Below are 24338 nucleotides of genomic sequence, written 5' to 3'. Positions count from 1 at the left end.
TTAAACAGTAGAGTGGAAATTTCGACTAAGTGGCGGGATTCCTGTTTTAATGACCGAGAACTCCGGTAGCCACTTAATACCAATGGGCTGAGAGCTCGCTTATCAATCTACAAAAAAGGTTGAAAAATTTTTATGCTTATTACAAATAGGCAGCCGAGCTATAAGCTGTATTTATTTATTTATAACCAACTTCGCAACGAAGGCTTGCGGCGATTACTCAGTGGCAGGCTTTGTCCCTGGCATTGCTGACGTCCATGAGCCACAAGAACATTAAATATGCCAAACGCTCACATACACGCGCCAAAAAAATACACAATAAATTAACATTATTCATTTATTTTTAAATTTTCCATAACTAGAACGTATTTAAAGATGACAATGAAAAATACAACTTTTCAAAATAAAACTTTCAAAATAAATACACATTCCATATAATTTGATTATGTTCATTTAATTATTGAAAGGTCTTTGTGGTTACAAAAGTCGAACGCGCTCAAACCTGTTTGAGCTACGATAATTGCCCATTTCTGCCGCGAACCAATCATACAATCCGACTTGAAGCTTAAGACAGTCGTTAGACAAAACGTTCGCGTTCTGTCTCACGTTGCAACATCTATGAGCTTCGGTTGCCGGAAAACTCGTGGACCATCTGCCGTTAGCGTGTGAGCACAATGGCTCTACAAGAAACACTCATCAGATTCTGTATTACTTATGATAACAGTATGACAAGCTGTCACGTCATTGTGCTACCGTAATAACCGAGCTTGGCACGTCGTATGATATTCTAGATCTTATAATATTCTAGATCTGATATTCTCGATAAACTAAACAAACAAGTCAATGTGGACAACTAAACGAACATATTACGGTCACAAAATTTGAAACCTAAAAATAATAATAAATAATTGAATGAAATAGGTAAATATCTTTTTCAAGCTAAGTATATTAACTTATCATCTAAATTACTATCACGGTTCAATTTAGTGTTTATTATTTTTGTTCTATTACTTCCGAAATTTCCCACGTACAGTTTTCGTGATCACGGACGACTAAGCTGTTACTAGGCTGCACTAAAAGTATCGGGAATGGAATATTTCCACTGTTCCTGTCATATTAAAATATTTTTAATTGAAAACTCCTTGGTTTTAAAAATCGAATACCATTTATTTATTTTAAAAAAGATTCTCGGTCTTGTCACGAGGTTTTGTCAAACTTGTTTAGTCGTTGAGAAAATGGAATTGACTCTAGAAAATTCAAGAGCGATGATTTATTATGACTTTCGAAGTGGTTTAACACAAAAACAGTGTGTTGACCGGATGAGTTCTGCATTTGGTGATGAAGCCCCATCCAAAACCACAATTTATCGCTGGTTTGCTGAGTTTCAACGTGAACGTGTCAAGCTCAGTGATGATCCCCGTCAAGGTCGTCCAAAAACTGCAGTCACCCAAGAAAACGTTGATGCTGTGCGTAAGCTGATTGAGGAAGATCGACATGTGACATACCGCGAAATTCAGGCAACTTTAGACATTGGCATGAGTCAAATACAAATAATCTTGCATGAACAATTAGGTGTAAAAAAGTTTTTTTTTTTTTTTTTTTTCGTTTTCCCGATGGATACCGCATTCGCTCTGTGAAGAGCAAAAAGCGGCTCGCGTTACTTGGTGCATCAGAACTCTCGAAAGATTCCACTCAGGATCCTCAAATGCTGCATACAACATTGTATCAGGTGACAAATCCTGGATATACGCGTACGAACCCGAAACAAAAAACCAGTCACGAGTTTGGGTGTTCGAAAATGAGTTAAAGCCAACAAAAATTGTTCGTTCACGGAGTGTTGCAAAAAAAATGGTGGCCACATTTGTCTCCAAAACCGGCCATGTTACGACTATTCCTCTTGAGGGACAAAGAACGGTTAGTGCAGAATGGTATGCTAGCATTTGTTTGCCACAGGTCGTTTCTGAACTCCGTAAAGAGAACTGCAACCGCCGCATCATCCTCCATCACGACAATGCGAGTTCTCACACCGCGCACAGAACAAAAGAGTTTTTAGAGCAAGAAAACATAGAATTATTAGACCATCCGCCGTACAGCCCCGACCTAAGCCCTAATGATTTCTATACTTTCGCTAAAATAAAGAATAAATTGCGTGGACAGAGATTTTCATCACCTGAAGAAGCTGTGGACGCCTACAAAACGGCCATTTTGGAGACCCCAACTTCCGAATGGAATGGTTGCTTTAATGATTGGTTCCATCGTATGGAAAAATGTGTCAAATTTCGCGGAGAATACTTCGAAAAGCAATAAATACATTTTTAAATAGTAATGTTGTGTCACTTCGTTAATTCCCGAAATTTTCAGTGCAGCCCTCGTATTTGTCCACATATAAGCTCTTAAGTGTATTATCTATGCTCTATGATATGTGTTGTGTCAACCACTGCTTAATATATTTTAAAACTGTTAAATGATATTAAAGTTTCTGGACTGATTGATTTATCAAAGTATAGTCTAAGCAGTTAGGACTGTTAATTCAAAATGTTTATCAGTTTTATGCAATGCATTCAATAAGGAATGATCTTTGCAAATTTAAACCCTAATGGAGTTAAAATATGGGGTTCCGTTGTATGAAAGTCTGTCGTTTATAACGTACGAATTACAAAATTTCATATGACGTCTAATTAGAAATTTAAATAGACGAAAATCGCTTCAACCACATACATACACATCTCAGAAAATTATTACACTAGTGACTTAATTTACTTAGTGTTACCTTAAAACGAGCTAAACCTATTAAAGGATCTACTAAAAGTATGTGACTAGTAATTTTTCCGTTGTTTTTACAAAAACGTGGACCAATACACCACGTTTAATATGAAGAAAGAGAACGGGAAGAAGAATCGACTGAATCTATCTATGTAAACGGCCGTCTCCCTTCCATTGCAGAACGTGTCGTACTGTGGCACTGAAGCCGCACTCGCTCGAGGCTCCGTGCTTCCAGGAAATATGTGCTGGAAAGAAGTAATATACTAGTAATATATAGAAGAAATAGTATATATAAGAAGTAATATATAGAAGGGTGTATCGAGAATGTTCTCACAGACAACGGTAGGCAGCGGCTGGGCTCAGCCTCTCTGGCATTGCTGACGTCCATGGGCGATGGTAACCACTCACATCAGGTGGGTGATATGTTCGTATGCATGGAAGGGCAATAAAAAAAAGACAAGAAAAACTGAATTCTCATCAAAAAACTAACTGAGAAACCGGCTTCGTTCCATCGCTGGCTTACATATATTATCTTAATAAAGTTACTGGTATTTGTTATTGGCTATTTTTTTAATTGTTTGCTTTAGAACAGGTAGTTATCCATTCAGTCGACTATTGACTTCCAAAACAAAGGAATAACATCGTGCATTGAGTTGGGTTGGAAGACACATTCTAAGCCCGCCTGGGTAGGTGTCAGCACCGTAGCCATTTCTACCTCAAAGCAGATCTGTCCACGGGTTCCGGTAACCACTTAGCACCAGAAAAGCGTGCTCATACACTATGCAAAAAAAACCGCATTAAGCATTAACATATTTTAAGAAACCAACAAGAAAATCTTTTCACCTTGAAAGCGTCTAAATCCCTGGACAGGTCTTCATCGGAATATCCCTTCATGGCTTTAGTGGCGACGGGGCCCATGTAATTATTCACGACAGCAAACTCGAACAAGGATAAGAAGACGAACACCGAGCAGGACGACATCCAGACATCGATGGCTTTGACATACGACACCGGCGGAAGACTTTGCTGAGATTGGGTGTTTTGTGTTGCTAAAAATTACGATCGTATTGATGAATGAAATAGGGTACAAATTTAATTGAGATGCGATGATTATTTTAATTGCAATTGCTATGAAGAACGGCTCAATGCTTCAGGTTATAGGAGCAAAATAAGTAAAAAAACGTATTCATGGAATATCCTACCACATAGGTCATGTCACACCTTTTTTTTTTGGTCAGGAGGAAATCGCCAGACTTCCAACCTGACACTGAGATGTTTATGGTTCCGGTAAGTATAATAATAATAATACTTGCCGACAAATCACACACAATAATCTAACCCCAATCTAGAAGTCCCTGTACTATGAGAATCCATGCTATAAAAGCTTGTATTCGTTAAAAAAGATACATATATAGATACTCAACATTTAGACAAAAAGCAAACAAACCTGTTCATCACACGAATGTTTGTCCAATGCGGGAATCGAACCCACGACTCTCTGCCCAGGTATCAGGGCACTAATTACTGCACCGCCGATTCGGTCTTACTTAGTTACTACTGCTTTACAGCAAGCAACATCTTTCTACCAAATAAATATCGATCCAAAAGTTTCTACATCTACGGTTGGTATATAAGAGTTCTGATAAACTTTTAACACCACAAGCCTCGTCTAGATAATTTTTAATACAAACCAAAACTTAATAACAATTACGAATGTTAGATAGTCCTTACCTAAAGTCAACAATGAAGTGACACCGAGGGTGACTCTGGCTGGAATGGCTTCGGGTTTGATCCAGAATGAAATCCAAGACATAACAACGATGAGCGCTGACGGTATGTAGGTGTGGAAAAGGTGGTATCCAAGGCGACGTCTCAAATTAAACACAACGGCCAAACAAGTGAAGTTACCTAGGAAAAGTAATTTTACAAAAATTAGGGAATGTTTTTTAAAGAAAACACTTGCGTAAAAAACCGTCATTTTGCAGTCAAAGTTCAAAATGTATAGAACAGTAATAATAAAGAAACTAATAATTATTTTCTTACAGGAACAACTCTTAGTTTGTATTTAAAAGAAAACACATTTAACTAAAATATCGTGATTTAACAGCTATAGTTCAAAATATTACGTCTCCTATACCTATGAGGTTGCCATTTTAAAATATCGGCCATAATTTACGTACGAATGTCATTCGTTTTCGTTTGCTAACGTCAACAGAAGATTTCTAAATTTTTCTAAGACAACCAACGTGATTAGTGTACTCAATATTTCTCTTAGTCACCCTAATCGCCCCTATGATGTGTGACCATGGTGTTAATAATTGTGGCTTCTCCGACATACATATTATTATATTTTTTGCCCGTGCAGGCAAACGAGCATACGGCCCACCGGATGGTTAGTGGTTGCCGTCACCCATGGACGTCAGCAATGCCAGGAACAGAGCCAAGACGCTGCCTACCAAATTATATTTTCTATTTTCATATTCAGTCATTTGTTTGTTGACTAGTTGATGCTAATGTTGAAATTTACTGCTAACTCAGCTACAGCTTAGTATTAGCCGATAGTGGAAGCCATGTATCGCCGAATGGCCGAAACGAATATCAAAAGAACTAGCAACGTTGAGAACGCTCGAGTACAACGCCATCTATTGTCAGATAGCGGAAACACACATCGAAGCTTCTCGACTTGCTCAGAATGTTTTCGATAAATCTAGGGATGTCGTATCGACTATAAAAGCGTTGCAAAGATAGCACGAAGTCAGTCAGTAACCGGATCTACTCGAAGCGAAACAGCGAACGGATCATCTGAAGTGAAGCGGAAGAAGTGAACTACGACTTGTAAAGTGTTTTGTGAGTGTTTTATGTGATAAATACATTAATTTGTACTTTGGTGGAACTTTTATTTATCCCGAACCCCAGCGCGTAACATTATCATAGAATATGACTCTTATATTACCAGTGGAGTACTCAATAGTACAATCTGTGGTGTAGTTATGAGCGATGTCCAACTGCGGCAGTTCGATGTCCGGATTCACCACCAACGGGTCTGTCAGATTCCATATGAACACCAAATCGTGGACTGTGTGTGACACTGTAAGAAGATAAGACTGGATAATTGAAACATCAAAATTTGTACACAATTCCGAATTTTTTCTGTCGCGTAGCATTATATTATGCAAACAGTGACAATTTAAAACTAGTAAACCCTGTTATTCACGTAATGTTAATGAATCCAAATTTAAGTAGGTAGTAGTAGTATTTTTCCAAATGGAAAGGCAAAGGTGTCATACCATACAGCTTAACACGTTCACTGCGCCATTATTATCAAAGAACTTTCAGCTGGTGCTTTGGAGACCTAAAAGATCTCGAAACTTACCCACCCTTTGGTGCGTTTGAGACCGAATCAGTCTCCTAAAGATACAGTTTTGAAAATAATTTATATCTTCCAAAAAAACAATGACATATACTTTGAAGTTTTTGTGGATGAAAGATAGCCTATTGATTTATATTTTGCTAGGTTCGCACGCAGTTATGACATTTGAATAAACTATAAATACCAAAAAAAAATTTGATATCGATTGTATCTCGTACCGCAACCGAAGATAGTTCAATATGTGTAGTAAGTAGTGATGGGAATAAAATAATATTTCAGTTGTCGATTGAAATAGTTTTATTAATTATGCAAAGTGTTTTTCATTAAAACATGCAAGCACATTGATTGCTTGCATTGCGCGCATATGGTAAGAATTCGTTTAGTTTTTTTAGAAGCGTCAGTGCTGTTTAATGTGCATCGTAATTTTTCGTAACAACCCACACAACGTCTTTTTTTGTCGCCACGTTGGAAAATATGATCAGTACATCTTCCTTCGGGGAATCATGTAAATTTGAACATTTTCCAAAATTTTTATTTTACTGGACGATGCAGCAGTATAATCCGGCTTTGATTTTTTGTTAGAAATCTCACCAAAATAAATAGAATTTTTTACACTTTTTTCTTTTAAAAGAACTCATTGTTTATCAAAAATAATCAACACGTAGGTATATACGCGAGTGTTATTTCCAAAACGTGCGCGAAAGCTCCCACGTCGATGCTAGGACAACACTAAAACGTAAAACGAGTCACGCAGCGCCCGCGCCGCCCACCCTCGCTCTCTTGCGTCTACGAGGCCTACGATTCCTCGAGTACCGACATATCTCCTAACGCAAGGAATGAATATAATTAAGTACTGTGCGTTAGGGACCTAATCCATCTCTAATTTATTTTTTAATGTCCTTGAATTCAGCTTTAAGTAGGAAGCAAATATGTATATTTGTCGTACTCATACTTAAAGAACTTTACACGTTAGATCCTCCCGCAAGGAGTGAAACAACACGATTATATTCAACGCACAACACAAAAGTCCTGCAAGAGATCTGATAGATCTCGTAATGCAGCGAACGTGTTAATCTTTCAATTTTACGTACGCCATTGAGTTTCCGTAACCGCTCATAATACATACATAAGCTGTTTCACTCATGTAAGCTACTTTAAATGAGAAACATGCATGAAACTGTATATTTTTACTGGTGGTAGGACCTCTTGTGAGTCCGCACGGGTGGGTATCACCGCCCTGGCTATTTCTGCCGTGAAGTAGTAATGCGTTTCGGTTTGAAGGGTGGGGCAGCCGTTGTAACTATACTTGAGACCTTAGAACTTGTATCTCAAGGTGGGTGGCGCATTTACGTTGTGGATGTCTATGGGATCCAGTAACCACTTAACACAAGGTGGGCGGTGAGCTCGTCCACCCAAAAAAATAAGGAACTTCGTTCCAAAAATTATTCACGTTACAAAAAAGTATCTATGATCTATGAGTGCGTAACTAACATATTTACATAAATATGTATTTATGCATAGTACATTTGAAAACGAAAGATCGCAAGTTCCCGTAATCCCGTAAACGTTATCATTTATCCTATTCTAACGTAAGAAAATAATGACATCTTCTATATATATAAAAACAAAATGTGTGCAATTCACACGTGGTAGAAGTGAAACCTTCCAAAATTAAAATACAATTATTCTAAACGTCTTAAGTATATGTAAAATTTTGTCATTAGTAAATAATTGTAAGGTAGGGCCCTCTGTGAATTGATATTTTAATTTCACGTATAATCCTAAATTAAAATTCACTACAAGAGCTTTCATACACACGTTAGTATTATAAAATCTCACAGATGGCGCTGTATTAAATAGTATGTATATTTCTGTCTCATTCTTTGCTGGCTTCATCCTACACATTTTTGTATTTGTGTCTCTTACCTGTCGTTTTTTCCGTTGCATCCGGTTTGAAATCACAACGATTCTAATGAAGCTTTCACTTCAAAAATGAATTGCTGTTCGTTAGTCTCGCTAAATCTCGAGAACGGCTGGACCGATTTGGCAAATTTTGGTTTTGATTTATTGGTAGAAGTCCAGAGAGGGTTTAAAAGGTAGATAAATATGAAAATGCTCGGAATTAAATAAAAATGACAATTTTGTTTTTCCTTTGATGTGTCCGCCGGACGGATTCCTTTTGTTTGTTTTAAATTTATTTTATACAAAAGTTTAGGTATTTTATTTATCGATTGAGGCACTACGAAGTTTGCCGGGTCAGCTAGTATATAAATAAAAATCCAATCAACCCGCTCGATAAATGTTATCTTTAATCAGATATACTCACAGCTCTCTATCATTATGGAACAGCTCTGCGTGTCGTGAGGATATGATTCAAATTTCATAGCACACGAAAGCACCAATGTCAATCTAAATATAAACCAAATAAATATGATTATTTCGTAAATGTCCAAACTAATTACAGAGAACACTTCTCGTTCTTTAGTGAGTTTTGAGTACATTGCCGTTTTTAAATAAATTTAGGACCAAATTTGAAATGAGATGACCAATCAATCGGCCAATCGAGTGAGATTGGTTCTAATTGCGATCTAAAACATGACTTAATAAATAAAATGATTATTATTCGGATCTAGAACGTATCACTGATACTCACGTTATTCCTTCAATTCGTAGGACTTCGTCAGAAATTTATTCCTAGATACGTGTTAGGTGTATTATTCGATTGAAAAAGGGTACCTGCTTGTGGGCATTTCAACAACAGTATAAACTGGTCTCTAACTAAGAGTACATCAGCCACTCTATCCTTTATTCTTTAGGTCAGGACGGCTTCTATAAATTTTGCAGTAATCCTCTCTTAGTAATATCGTATCTAAGAGCAGAGACGTAGAGGTGTTCCTACGCCCCACGGGCCCCTAACCTACCTTGAGTCAGACCTCTTTATCATCCTAAACTACACTTTTTAAATAAAATTACTTCATCAAAAATCCACCAGAACCATTCAAATACTAACTTGGACATATAAAGAAGAGTTTTATCATGGTACAGCCAGAGATAATGATTTGGTATGCTCATTTCATGGAAAGTGACTTTCTTTGCGTTCTTAAAGAAGCAGTCCGGACGCCAGATGCTGTTCAGCCAGTCTACGTCCAGGATTCTGTATTCTTCGTGCATATTCTCTGGTAAGCGCAGTCGGGGATCGCGCCAGGATTGTGCCAAAAATATATCTGCCACGTACGTCTGGAATTTTCGATTACCAAGCGGGGCTTTATTAAACAACTTACTTACTTACTCTCCCTTAAACAGAATCCACCGTGGCCTAAAGGATAAGACGTCCGGTGCATTCGTGTCGAGCGATGCATCGGTGTTCGAATCCCAGGCGGGTACCGATTTTTCTAATGAAATACGTACTCAACAAACATTCACGATTGACTTCCACGGTGAAGGAGTAACATCGTGTAATAAAAATCAAACCCGCAAAATTATAATTTGCGTAATTACTGGTGGTGGTAGGACCTCTTGTGAGTCCGCGCGGGTAGGTACCACCACCCTGCCTATTTCCGCCGTGAAGCAGTAATGCGTTTCGGTTTGAAGGGTGGGGCAGCCGCTGTAACCATACTGAGACTTTAGAACTTATATCTCAAGATGGGTGGCGCGTTTACGTTGTAGATGTCTATGGACTCCAGTAACCACTTAACACCAGGTGGCTGTGAGCTCTTCCACCCATCTTAGCAATAAAAAAATAAAAAAAAGACCCTTCGTAATGCTTCGTAAGTCCTAAGAGACTTCCCAATATAACATATTATATTATGTTACTCACCATGCTTTCTTCATTGATGGAATCCAAGGAGAGTACGGTGACGTGAAAGTATACCACAGTCGGCTGACCCAGGAGTTTGGGGGCTCTGTTCTTGTCGTAATACTTTGCCTTCACGGGCAAGATGTCGCGAAGTGACAGACTGGACTCTGATTTCAATTCGATCTCTTGGTATGACCCATTGGCTCTGAAACGATATTTTCAAATTAACTTATTGTTGGAATTTATTTAGTAATTTTAAAAGATAAAGAATACAAAACTTTAACAAAAAAGGGTGCGTGTACTTATATGTACGCGCGTAAGAAGTTATACTTTATTTTTATTTAATTTATTTCTTTTTTTATTTATTTAAATTTTAATCAATTTGAAAAAAAATCGATTAAACAACATCCTCAAAGACGCACATCCCTTTTCTTGACATCGTGTAAATTCGGTAATTCTCGGTACGGTTCGGAAAATTCACCTGCGGCTATATTCAGACTCGCCAAGTTACGTCGGTCGTATTGTAATGAGCGATTTAATGGGCAACTTCATTCTGTTAATTTTGTGTCAAGGTGCGCGCGCATCGTAAAATTTCACTCTCATAATTTTTTCATAAAGCGCCTAAAGAAGTATAACTTCAAAAAGCAAGTAGTGAGCATATTATCATAAATGTGGTCCAATTCAATTAAACATGCGTTCCCAAGTATCAAAAACGGCTGGTCAGATCTTGATAAAATAGTATCTCACGGAAAGCACCAGCTTTCGAATAATAATAAATTATAGTTTAAAGAAACTAACAAAATACGCTTTTATAGAAAATCCAACTATAAAATAGAAAATATTTTGAATTAAAAATAGTGCAAGGAAAAATGATTTTATTGTAAAAAAAGCGTGGGTTGCATGGTATCAGTAGTTATAAATATTTTATGAACAGATATGAATAGAATTTCTATAAAAGCGTATTTTGTTAGCTTTTTTAAACTAATATTTACTTTTCATTTTTTAGTTGAATTTAAATTTTTTCAATATTTTTTTAGTATTGAATTGTCATCGATCCTTAATAAGTTTACCAAATTTCGAGTTAATCCGACGTTTTGAAGGGGTTCAAAATCATGTTCAAAGATTCCGTTACATACTAACAGCTGAAGCTAATAAAAGCGTATTAAAATCTGGGGTAACACGCATTAAAAAAGAACAGTTGAATTGAGAACCTCCTCTTTTTTTTAAAATTTAATAACTTTCCTATTAGGGTACTTACAAAAAACTCACAGCGGCTTGAACCCGTCCCGCGTGCGTCATTTTCAAACAACAAAGAACCAGCAACACCGTCGCTCTGATCACCAAATCCATTGTTTTATTATTATTAAAGGATTTAATAATATAATGTTCGTTAATTTCTTTTTTTCATGTCTAGTCGTTGTGTTATCTGTAAAAAATACTTGGATCTTATAATATTACTAGCTGTACCCGTCCGCTTCGCTGGGCATTTAAAATTAACATTATTATTTCTCACCCCCACAAAGAGTCTCATCATTAACGCCCGCGCAACTGGAGTAGAGAGTCCAACACTCATATAAATATTATAATATATTAGCCTATCCATTAAGTACATGTATTTTCTACATGGATACCAAGTTTCAAATCAATCGTATGCATGGTTCAGTAGTTATAACGGAACATCCGTTAAAACCACTGTAGATTTATATATTAGTATAGATACCGGATTTCTACAGGATTGTGACCCACGAATCTCGGTACGGAGCTATTGAAATGTGGTAATAACGAATGAGTATTGGTCATAATTTTTTTTTTATCGAAGGTGATAGTATTTTTATTATTCCATAATCAAAATACCACAAACAAAACTATTGTCAAAATCAAAAATCAGTGTTTACATTTGACCTTATCGTTATTAAAGCAAATTATGGGTGGAAATAATAAAAAATACTTTGAGATAATATGGGAATCTTCAACACGCCGCATAAGATTTCCCTCTTACACGTGAATACCGACAATAATATCATTTAACTTTTTATTCACTTTGAATTTTAACCATTGACGTTTATCTTAAATAATTAAAATAACTTTCATTCACCATTAGACTAGATTAATATTTACAGTAACAATTGTCCCGACAGTGAGGTTATGATAAATAAATAAGACATAAAGGAACCAACAGCTAAATTGAAGCTTGTGAACAAACAAAATCGTGATAGAAAGATTTAAACGTATAGTGACAATGTGAACATGAAACATAACAAAAAAAAACTAAATACATTAGAATATAATAATGAAATACCTTTAAACGAGCAATTCTTGTATATTAATATATAGATAGATAGATTATAATCTGAATCTCGGAAACGGCTCCAACGATTTTCATAAAATTTAGTATTCAGGGGAATTCGGGGGCGATAACTCGATCTAGCTACGATTTATTTTCAGAAAATGTTGTTTTATTCGTGTTTTCGATAATCAACTCTTCCCGACATCTATTGGCGAATAATAATACTATTTTTCTTAATTGAGGGCAACTAACCGCTTTAAAGACACAACAAGATGGCGTTATCAAAAAAAAACCGGTCATCATTTAGTAATGAAATTATGCGTCAGACTACATAATATATAGTTGGCGGTCATGTCAGTTTCATAAAAAGCTTTTGTAAATTATACTATTAAAGTATATCGTCAAAAAAAGCATTGACGTTCTTCGTATTTTAACTGATAAGGACGGGTAGGTACCACCTCCCTGCCTATTTCTGCCGCGAAGCAATAATACGTTTCGGTTTGAATAGTGGGGCAGCCGTTATGCTGAGAGAACTCATGTCTCGGGGTGATTGGCGGCATTTACGTTGTCAGTATACCTATGCGCTTCGGTAACCATTTAACACCACGTGAGCCGTGAGCTCGTCCTCATAATTATGTACGCAATAGTTAAAAGTATTAAATTATACCCATTGTAAGTCTCTCAATTTAATAAAACTCGGGCAAAAGACGGTTGAAATCAAATGGTACCCTATCGGCATTTGTAAGACTTCATTACATCACGCCACTATAGATAGATGCGATGCTTATCTAATTTGAGGAAACCGAGTATTTTCTGTGACACGCTTTCAAGGTAAAAAAAAATCTAGTTTTCAAGTATGTATGTAGAACTCTATAGAGTTATTAGTTTTATTCAATTATGTATAGGTACGGCAATATAAATCTATCTACAACGCAATGAAGTAGCAATTTAACAAACTTATTTTGAAGATTTATTTTAGAGGGAGAGAGAATTGATTTTCTCTAAAAATTTAGATCAAGATGTGTTTTGTTTTTTAACCAATCCCAAAAAAAGAAGGGATTTTCAATTCGACTGTATTTTTTTATATGTTTTACCTCAGAACTTTTTTCTAGGTGAATCGATTTTGAAGATTCGTTCTTTTTATTTGAAAGCTCGTGCTTCACACTCGAGCTTTCACACAAAAAGTTCACATTTAAATTCTATCATGACCTGACCAGTAGCTTTTGAGTTATCTTTAATGAATAATGGAATTGTAATTATCTTCACCTACATCGATGACTCATAAATATGTTGATGTTGGTTTCTTTTTTGTTAATATCTTGTATTATTTACTGGTGGTAGGACCTCTTATGAGTCCGCACGGGTAGGTACCACCACCCTGCCTATTTCTGCCGTGATTCGTGAAGCAGTAATGCGTTTCGGTTTGAAGGGCGGGGCAGCCTTTGTAACTATATTGAGACCTTAGAACTTGTATATCAAGGTAGGTGGCGCATTTACGTTGTAGATGTCTATGGGCTCCAGTAACCACTTAACACCAGGTGGGCTGTGAGCTCGCCCACCCATCCAAGCAATAAAAAAAATCGTCCTTCCAAAAAGGACATATTGTTATGATATTAATACGTGAAGCAAAAACTTTGTAGCCCTTTTTACGAAAATTGCGCGGACGGAAGAGTATGAAATTTTCCACACTTAGGTATACCTAGAGAATATAGAGAAGGAGTGCAGAATTTTATTATAATATTTTTTTTATTATTAATCATTATAAATAATGGAAAAATTTGATTCGAGCCCTACACCCCAGCAGAGGGTAATAGGAAGGAATGATGATGATGATTATAAATAATGTTTTATAACACACACACACACACTACCATATATTTCACAGAACACATATATTTAAATACTCTTTGTTCATTTTCAAACTTTTGTTATTATTTAAAGTATGTGGTCTAATTGAGAATAGATTAATATAGTTTGTCTTTAATATTATTTGTTTATAGTGTAGTCTTGGCGAAATCTGTGATTAAAAAGTATAATAGAACTTTAATGATGTTCAAACTCAGAAGTTCAATTAATTATAGCCGAATTTAGACTACTGTGGGACCACGAGTATAGCTTAATAAAATAAACATGATATTAAACCTATATTTATTTTTAACACAGACTTGTAAATCGTTAGACACGATAATGGCATTCAAAACCATCCAGTCATGTTTCATATAATTAAAAACGTGCTCGAGAACATTACAACATGAATATATTAACACAATAGGGCTAGAGTCACGTTAAGAATTGAAATAATAAAAAAAATTTGAATTAAAACAACTGTTACGATTTTATCCGTAGCATATACATTCCTTAATTCGTAAAACATAAAACTATTTTACCAACTTTCTATTCGCTCCTTGAAATCGATCCATCGAAACGAAAAAAAAAAACACTAGTCGACAATTAAATCAGGATTTAAACAAACACAGAAAGAACAAGAACACAAAACGGTTGTCAGAAAAAACGAACATAATTGGAGCTAAGAACACATAGGCATAATAACATTTTTCGCACTAGTCTCTACGATACATTTATCGTTTTCAAGTATTATTCGTTACTGAATTATACCGTCTTTTCTATCGCGTGGAATCGTTAGGGATTGGACACAGTTACAAGAATCAGCGTTTTCCTTTATTAATTCTAAAAGTTTATTAAGATGTCGAAAATTGGTTAGTAATATTGTTTGTATTAATCAAAAGATTCAACGCGGCCCTAACGTTGACTGACCACTGCGAATAATGTAATTTTACTTCTCCATCATTTATTCCATTTTCTTCCCTACTGGTGATTCTGTTTAGCGATTTTGAACTTAAAAACGTAGTCTCAATTAGCTTTACGATTAAGCGGTAGTTGTCAATATACATTTACGAAGGAAAGACGTGTTTCTCTAACTGATACGCCGGCACAAGCCAAACTGAACCTTACGACCTTACCACCTACCTTATCGCTTGAAACCTCGAGGCTAATCCAACTCCGTCCCGCTTAGTAGGTGAGCTCACAGGGGTTAGTGTGAAAGTAAGAATAGCCCTAGCAAGAGCAGCGCTTTACTGAATCTACCACTGGATAAAAATCGCGGGCCACTGAGAAGATCGGCGAGAAACTCAGCGGTCTTGGGTTAGGTTGCACTCTTCGTCGCATTCGACGAGTTCATCCGGAGAAAAACTAAATATATTGGGTATACCTTACATTTTTAACGACACGTGTCCTGGTCTCAAAAACAAACTAGTATCCAAGTTCCTTTGCTTATAGTTGATGAGAGAATGTCATTCTGATTACATTGCGCAGTCTGTTCTATGTACTTATATTTTTTGCATTGCCGCGCTCGACTTTTTAAATTTATAAATTTTTTTATAGTTTTATAATTTTTGTTTATAATTTTTTACTATATAAATATGTGCATTATTTCTTATTTAGTAATCTGTAAAGTTAGTAGTGTGTGTAGTTAGCTCTTGTTTTCATGTTGTTTTCAAATATATATATTGCTGTAACATGTCATAGTGTGTTATAGGAGATTGCTGTACATGCCTGTAACTGGCTTACATACCAGTACTTAATTTTATACATGTTAATTTTAAGCTTGAATGTTTTGTGTGTATTGCTGTTGGTGTGTCTAAATAAATAAATAAATAAATACCTAATATAACCGTAAAACAACTAGTCTATATAAAAATGAATTGCTGTTCGTTGTCTCGCTAAATCTCGAGAACGGCTGGACCGATTTGCCTAATTTTGGTCTTGAATGATTTGTGGAAGTCCAGAGAAGGCTTAAAATAATAAATATGAAAATGCTCGGAATTAAATACAAATAACAATTTTATTTTTCCTTTGATGTGTTCCTCGTCGGGCGGATTCCTTTTGTTTGTTTTAAGTTTATTATATACAAAAGTTTAGGTCTTTTATTTATCGATTGAGGCACTACGAAGTCTGCCGGGTCAGCTAGTAATTATTAAATATCGAACATTTTGTTAATAACCTGCATATAAAGCTACTTTCATCATAGCCAGACGAAACAATCTTTAGTATCAAATCGCTTAGTTTATACAATGAAAACTCTATATGTCCGGTATCTCTAACAGGATTAGCGAACGCCTCCGTGCTAAACGGGGCGGGACCTTGGGCCCTTTACAATTTGACTTCTAGCACGAAAATCGATCGATAAACCTTCAGTTATTGTATATAAATTCAAGGTAATTTTTTGGTATGCCAATAGATAATCATGAAACAGTCAGAATTCTACCCGATTTATTTTACGAGGTTACGTATGAGCAGTGTTCTTCGTTTGTCAATACCATACTTTTTATTTATATAGGTACATAGGGAATTACAAAGATTGATATAACTGACATAACGTCTTGCACCTGTTTTTTCGAAGTCAAACTTTTTTTTTAATTGCTTACATGGGTGGATGAGCTCACAACCCACCTGGTGTTAAGTGGTTACTGGAGCCCATAGACATCTACAACGTAAATGCCGCCACCCACCTTAAGATATGAGTTCTAAGGTCTCAGTATAGTTACAACGGCTACCCCACCCTTCAAACCGAAACGCATTACTGCTTCACGGTAGAAATAGGCAGGGTGGTGGTACCTACCCGTGCGAACTCATAAGAGGTCCTATCACCAGTAATTACGCAAATTATAATTTTGCGGGTTTCATTTTTATTACACGATGTTATTCCTTCACCGTGAAAGTCAATCGTGAACATTTGTTAAGTACGTATTTCATTAGAAAAATTGGTAACCGCCTGCGGGATTCGAACACCGTTGCATCGCTAGATACGAATGCGCCGATCGTCATATCCTTTAGGCCACGACGACTTAAACTTCTAATGCGACTTCCAACAAGGTTGCGTTAAACGATTAACGCTACTATGGAATAGAAAGAGACAGAGCGATACTGAATGCGTGCAGGATTGGATTTCGTACTATAAAATTATAGTATTTGTACTACAATTTCATGCTTCGTACTATATATTATCCATACCTAACGATAGTACGAACAAATACTATAATTTCAATACCATGCCTCTATGACTAATAGTATTTAAATACCTTTTTTTATGATTGAAGGATTACTGGTGACCCTGAGGCCTTTCCAGTTTCACCAGGACAGGTGGGGCGAGTAAAAGCTCAGCCAGGAGGGGTGGGATTAGCTAACAGCTGCCCGAGCGTCTGCGAAGGAGACTCAAGAGCAGTTGCTTCGCGAATGAATCTACTACCGGATCAGAATCGCGACCCGCTAAGAAAATCCGGCGAGAAACTCAGTGAGCTGATTGCATTAGGTTGCACGCCAAACTCGTTCGTTCGACGAGCACGGTTACCAGAGTCCCTAAGCCTGCTCCAAGTGTTAGAGCTGAGGGCGTCTAATGCAAAGGTTATTGGATCTGATGGATCCGTAAGGACGTGTCTAAGGCGTCGACGGTGACTGGCTCCTCCGTGATCAGGATTCGGGGAGTAGTCAGCGGCGGCAACGATAAGGCTGTTATCGTGACGCATAGCCTTATCGAATTTCGGGCCAACCACACACCACAGGCCATTTAAAGAAACAGCCGGTGGTTGCACGCGCACCGTTTTTTTTATTCGACCGTGCTTTGTGCTTGCCGAACCCCAGGAGTAACACGAAATGAATACTATCGTTCTTATTGAGACGTAAATCTATCAAAAACATTACGTATACGCCTGTCCAACCCTACAGACTGAAACGAAATCTTCGCTGCTCATAGAGGTTTAACTGTTTTATTAAAATTCATTTAATAGATTCTAGAAATTATTAGTTCATGTTCTGGCAATAAAACGCTGTTTGTTGTTGGAACTTTTTGGCGGGAACAAGAGTAGAATAGTAATACACATTGTTTTAATATGTTAATTTTATGTTTCTTCAGCTTTTAAGTTGTAACGTGACTTATTAATTAAGTATTTAACATTTGTGAAAATGCATAATTTGTGGGAAAACAAATTATTATTATTTTTTAAGAAGGAAGGAGTACTGGTAGTACTCGTACCTAGTCAAGAACCCTTTCCATTTACGGCGAAGATCCGGTGAAAAGCTTAATGGGCTGGTATATGAGTTAGGTTGCACGTCGAATGCCAAGTTCGACGCGTACCAGGCGTCTAATAATAGTGTTAGTGGATCGGAAGGATCCATATGGACATGTCTAGGTCTTCGACGATGACTGGCGTGAGCCCGAGTCGGGGAGTAATTCAATGCAATTTACAAATAGCAAAGCGTGTCCAACACAATTTAGGATTTCATTAAAGAACTACAATCCAGGACAGCTCATATGAAACAGTACAAACGACAAAAGACCAAAAGTCTTGCTGTACCAAAGTACATTAATAAATAAGTTAAAACAACCTTCAGTGTGGGACAGCCACCTACCAGATGGACCGAAGAGCTAGTGAGAATCGCTGGGTCACGTTGGATGCAGGTGACAACGGACCGACTGCACTGGACATCAATTGGAGAGGCCTATGTTCAGCAGTGGACAGACTGAGATGATGATGATGATGAAAACAACCTTCGAGATAGAAAAAAAATAACAACTTAGTGACATAAAGTCGCTGTCGCTGCCGACCTACGCTTGTGGCTACGATGCCCGAAAACAACGATACCTGAAAGATGATGCATCGCGTCTGCGAGTCCACTTTCTCGCAGAAGGAGGTGGCGGAAAAAAGTGCTGGTCACACTCCGCACAGATCCGTTGAGATCCGCCGAGCCTTGCTACGGAGAAACCCTCTCGATCGGCTACGATTACTGAAGGAGGCGGTCTCCCCTCTCTGAAGGTTACTGGACGATCTGAGGGAACGAGGTCGCGCGGCGCACTACCAGAACTCTAGCACGCTACATTTAACAATTTCAGTCACCGAGTCCCACATATCCCGACCGCCCCCTAGGCCTCGGGACAGAAAGAGATACAAGGTCGCGTTTCGTTAATTGAAAATTTTCACATTTTATTCGATTCTAATCTTTATTATAAACTAAAGTTCGTATGTTTGTCCTCTATGCGTTCCTAAGCCTTTTAATTGTGATGAAACTTGTTTTTGCGGGTTTTGCTTCTGCGGCGAAGTATTCAGTGAAATCTCAAGTTTCATTCAATCTCATATCTCATTATGGGCTCCTCACATTGCCTCTTAACCCAAGGTGAGCCATTCGTTTATATACCCTTACGTCAATTGACTTTTTTTTTTTCTTTTTTTTTTTTTCCTACCTAAGCTGAGAGCCTTGAGAGGCTATTTCAGCGTAACCCTAACCTTAGTAGGTGAGCTCACGGGGCTCAAACCTGATGACGTTGCTAACACGAACCCTAGCAAGAGCCGTGCTTCGCAGAATCTACCACCGGTTGAGAAACGCGACCCACTGAGAAGATCCGGCGAGAAACTCAGTGGGCTGTGTCTGAGAGTTAATTTACTCGTCGAGCCCTTCGTCGCAAGCGACGGGTTCGACGAGAACGGTGACCGGTGCTTGAAGTACCTAAAAGCACCGTTAGTGGATCGGGAGGATCCGAGATGACGTGTTTTGGGCGATGTCGACTGCTTTCCATTCTGTCCGCAGGATCGGGAATGTAGTTACCGGCGGCCACGATGAGAGGGTTCTCGTGTCGTGCCGCTTTATCGAAGTGGCGCATCGACGCCGACTGTAGATACTTACTGACGTCAATTGACAAAATGTATACCATGTATACTTAGACATCATCGAAATACATATTGTTATATATAGCAGTAAAAAAATTAAATCATGATTCTGTTTAATTTTTATTACTTCTAAATGGGTGAGCAATAATTCAAAGTCGACTATTATAATTACGGTCACATGTGCAATGCATGTCTTTTTTGTTAATGCTATTATAATTTTCCTTGCTATGTGGTAAACCCGTTTTACATAAATGTTTTATAGGTACTAAACAAAAAAAATTTAAAAAATTGCAATGTCCACGGGCTCCTGTAACCATTTAACACCAGGTCGGCCGTGAACTTTTCCACCAAATCTAAGCGATAAAAAAAAGATAGATAATACTAATTTTAGAACAAGAAAGCGACTTCATTTGTTACGTTTTCAAGTCTTAACTACCCAAACGTTGAAGATTAAATTTTCCATAACGCTGTCATAAAAAGAGAGGGTAGTTTAAAAGTGCTATTTTTGAGGGTAGATCCACAAAGACACAACCGACTGATTCTCGCCGATCTCCTCAGTGAGTCGCCATTTAAACTTAATTAATTAATTGTTATTACTTATTTAATTTAATTTTAACTTTATCGAAGGTTCTGGAAAAATTTCTGAATAAAGCATTGAGTGGCTTTTTAGATTCCAATAAAATAATTTCAGATCATCAGTTTGGATTTAGAAAGAACATTTCCACTGAAGATGCTGTAAGTTCGCTAGTTAAGCACACTGTTGCGGAAATTGAACGCAAACAAAAGTGTCTTGGTATCTTTCTAGATCTGTCTAAGGCATTTGACACTGTCTGTGTCCCTCTTCTGATCAATAAATTGGAAGTTCTGGGAGTCAGAGGTAACGTTCTGTCTCTTTTCAGCGACTATTTGTCAAATCGTACACAATGTACCAAGATCGGTCCTCATATAAGCAAGCCGGAGCAAATTGAGTACGGGGTTCCGCAGGGCAGTATTCTTGGGCTCACTTTGTTCCTGCTCTATGTAAACGATCTTTGTAGTCAATCTTACCCCTACTGTCGTCTCTTTGCATATGCTGATAATACAGCACTTATAGTTTCAGGCAACACGTGGGTAGAGGCAATTGAAAATGCTGAGTTTGCAATGAAGCAGACGATGACATGGCTGAACCGCAACCTACTAACTCTAAACATTGACAAAACCAAATTTTTAATATTTGCAAGCAGAAAATCTGTCCAACCCATTGACAGGTCCGTTCTGCGACAGCACTCCTGCCTCCCATAAATACCTAAAGAAACTTCACTTTCCACGAGGAGACGAAAACCGGCCTTTGACACTATTGCTTGTAGGACGGAATTTGCCAGACGACAGATTTATTCGTCAGGTAGCAGAATTTATAATAAAGTAAATATATCTCAGCAGATAGATAGCTTAAATAGGTATGACGTTAAAAATAATCTGAAGTCTTGGCTCTTAAACTTAGACTATTTTGAAACAGAACAAGTCGTGTTGTAAAAATGTATAATGATGTATATATAGTATGATATACTGTTGATTTATTGTAGCTAATTTTAAATTAATATTTTATATAAGAATATATAATATATAATAATATTTTATACTTTATTGTATGACACACATACACACACACACACACAAACACACACACACACACACAAACACACACACACACACAAACACACACACACACACACTAACACATATACACTCACACACACACACACACACACACACACACACACACACACACGTACGTACTATATTCTTACAGATCGTTCTTCCTGGTTAACTTTCTTTACCTGGTGACCTAGCACTGAACCACTGACTTTTGTAACACAGGTTTTCCTAGCATAAAAGTCAGGGAATATTGTTATGGTATACCTCATAAAAAAGCCATGTATATTATTATACTAGTGTTAAGTATTTTTGTACGTGTTTGTATTTTAAGAGGCTTGAATAAATAATATTATTATTATTATTATTATTATTCTGATCCGGTGGTAGATTCTGCGAAACACTGCTGTTAGGGCTAGTGTTAGCAAATTCCCACAGTAGTAGCATTAGCTGGAATAGGCCCTTAGACTACCACCAATACTAATCTCTATATATAAAAATGAATTGCTGTTCGTTAGTCTCACTAAAACTCGAGAATGGCTGGACCGATTTGGCTAATTTTGGTCTTGAATTATTCGTGAGAGTCCAGAGAAGGTTTAAAAGAATATGAATAAATATGAAAATGCTCGGAATTATATAAAAACAAATAATTTTGTTTTTCCTTTGATGTGTCCCCCGTCGGACGGATTCCTTTTGTTTGTTTCAAGTTTATTTTATACAAAAGTTTAGGTCTTTTATTTATCCATTGAGGCACTACGAAGTCTGCCGGGTCAGCTAGTATAACAATAAATAAATAAAAAACTATGTTTCAAATACTAGTATATTTCAAAGATTTTTGCATCCTGAATATATTCCAACACTAGCGACCCGCCCTCGCTTCGCTTCGGAAACATTAAAACACACATGAAACCAAAAAAAAAAAATAAAAAAAAAATAATTAAAAGTAGCCTATGTTCATCAGGGACAATGTCGGCTTCTAATGGAAAAATAATTTTTTCAAATCGGTCCAGTAGTTTCGGAGCCTATTCGAAACAAACAAACAAACAAATCTTTCCTCTTTATAATATTAGTATAGACGAATGGGTTCGAATCGATCGGTTCGATTAAATCGAAATCGATTTAACGTGACAGCGCCACCTCCATCCTGTACGGTCAACAAAAGAAACACATTTTTAAATATAATTTATCCACAGATTCGGTAGAATCTGGCGCCAAGTTCCGTTCAAAAATCCCGTTGTAAACGGAGCGCCAGACTACCGACTGTGTTTACTGTGAGCAGAACAGTTTTTTGAGGTTGCGAAATTTTATTTAATTCTACGGTACTTCTGGTCCCTAAATTGTATATTATATCAATCACTCACAACTTTATTTTACTGATATTAACTAGTTATATCAATTACAACAATTAATCTACTTGAAATTATTAATTTTATCACCACAAACTATGGCTCGCTCAAAAATTTCGATCCTGACTTTTTTCGATGTAAAAAGTGACATGCCACAGACTATAAATATTCGAGAATGGTAATCTACGGCCGCCAGGGTGCGCTGGAATTATTCCTATTTGTAATGGATTTTATGACCTGGTAACTGAGACTTTTAAGTCATGTCTTATTTTAATTTATATTCATATTTTTATGAAAAATGATATTATGGAGTGAAATGAAATGTGATATTATGGAGTGAAATGAAATGAAGATGATTAATTTGAGACATTAATCAAATGGGATGAAATGAAATGAGATGAGATGATATGGAATGAAATATAATCTCAGTAAAATGGTGGTGGTCATTTACTAAGATCTCAGTGGACTTTTTGGAGGAAACCGAGAAGTTACGTACAGCGGCTTTGTTTAATTTTCCCACATTTGTGCACTTTCACAGATATTAAACAGTTAATAAACCACTATTATTACATATTTAAACCCGAAGAAACACTAAATAGACAAATTAAAACAAATCACACAACTTCACACCTCGCGTTCCCGCCAAAAAGTCATTATTCCTACATAAACTGTAGCTTCAAGGGGATAGTTTGCAGTTCTTATTGAACGGTTTATACATTAAATAACGTTAATGTTGTTACTGTTAGTATTTTAGTTTTAGTACTGCCGAAGCAAGTACTGTTGTTACTGTTGGAGAAACAATTTTGTTTTGTAATGTAATACCGAAATACTTTACGAGATGGCGTTACAAAAAATCCCTTCCCAAAACTATAAAACCGTTGTGATTGTCTACGAATAATAAATAATATAATAACTAATATTTATTCGTAGGTGATTGTTTAAGATGCTATGAATATTTCGGTTTTGATTTCATCAAAATAACTTGAACTTTACTATTGAATTCCGAAGAAAATTCTAATTAAGGCTGAGTTAAGTTCAGCTTTTTATTTAAGCCTCTTACTGTAGTTTTTAAATTACATTTATGCGGATTGATGTTTCAAGGCTTTCAGATTTTAATTTTAAATTCTGAAATAATTAAGAACAAGCGTCATCTACCCTTCACATTTGAAACAAAATTTAATTCGGTTTAAATTTGTAAAAGTTGATGTTGATTATTATTACACTGTAACGCAGCGTTCCGTTTCGCGGGGCAACAGCAGCCAAAGGGAATGTGACTCAGGTCCGTGCCGCGACGACCCACCCCGCGCTACCCGCGCCCGCGCATCTGTTGCATCATTCGCACCCCCAATTAGTGCGCGCCAGACTTTGAAGCGGAATACACGCGTCCCCGGTCGATACCGGAACTGACAACCCGAGAGTCTCATGCCAGTCGGGCACCTAACATTAAAACACTAATTAATTGAGCGTT

General features: G+C 36.9%; 1 protein-coding gene across 2 annotated transcripts; it reads right to left on the bottom strand.

Moving 5' to 3' along the window:
* Positions 1–320: 320 nt before the first annotated feature.
* Positions 321–14762, bottom strand: LOC114239584 (glycine receptor subunit alpha-2). Of its 2 annotated transcripts, none has more exons than XM_028169863.2 (9): positions 14605–14762; positions 11185–11352; positions 9948–10131; positions 9141–9367; positions 8457–8539; positions 5714–5848; positions 4492–4668; positions 3604–3809; positions 321–3005 (listed from the first exon to the last, which is right to left on the bottom strand). In XM_028169863.2, exons 2-9 carry the CDS (start codon positions 11274–11276, stop codon positions 2835–2837), a joined length of 1275 nt encoding a protein of 424 aa, XP_028025664.2. In that variant the 5' UTR covers positions 11277–11352; positions 14605–14762; the 3' UTR covers positions 321–2834. The 2 variants fall into 2 exon arrangements, with proteins under 2 accessions (XP_028025664.2, XP_089595801.1); XM_089739675.1 differs by having other exon boundaries at positions 14601–14748.
* Between the last annotated feature and the right edge of the window lie 9576 nt (positions 14763–24338).

Source organism: Bombyx mandarina, chromosome A1, assembly GCF_030267445.1.
Source record: "Bombyx mandarina strain Sakado chromosome A1, ASM3026744v2".
NCBI lineage: Eukaryota > Metazoa > Arthropoda > Insecta > Lepidoptera > Bombycidae > Bombyx > Bombyx mandarina.
This window is presented reverse-complemented; position numbering and strand designations above follow the sequence as displayed.

Bases quoted from the DNA above. Each gene is read 5' to 3' on its own strand.
- LOC114239584 (XM_028169863.2), bottom strand. From the start codon at position 11,276: ATGGATTTGGTGATCAGAGCGACGGTGTTGCTGGTTCTTTGTTGTTTG. The intron at 9,368-9,947 runs GTGAGTAACATA...CGAAAATTCCAG, and splicing joins CCATCAATGAAGAAAGCATG to ACGTACGTGGCAGATATATT. The intron at 8,540-9,140 runs GTTAGTATTTGA...GTTTATATTTAG, and splicing joins ACTCTTCTTTATATGTCCAA to ATTGACATTGGTGCTTTCGT.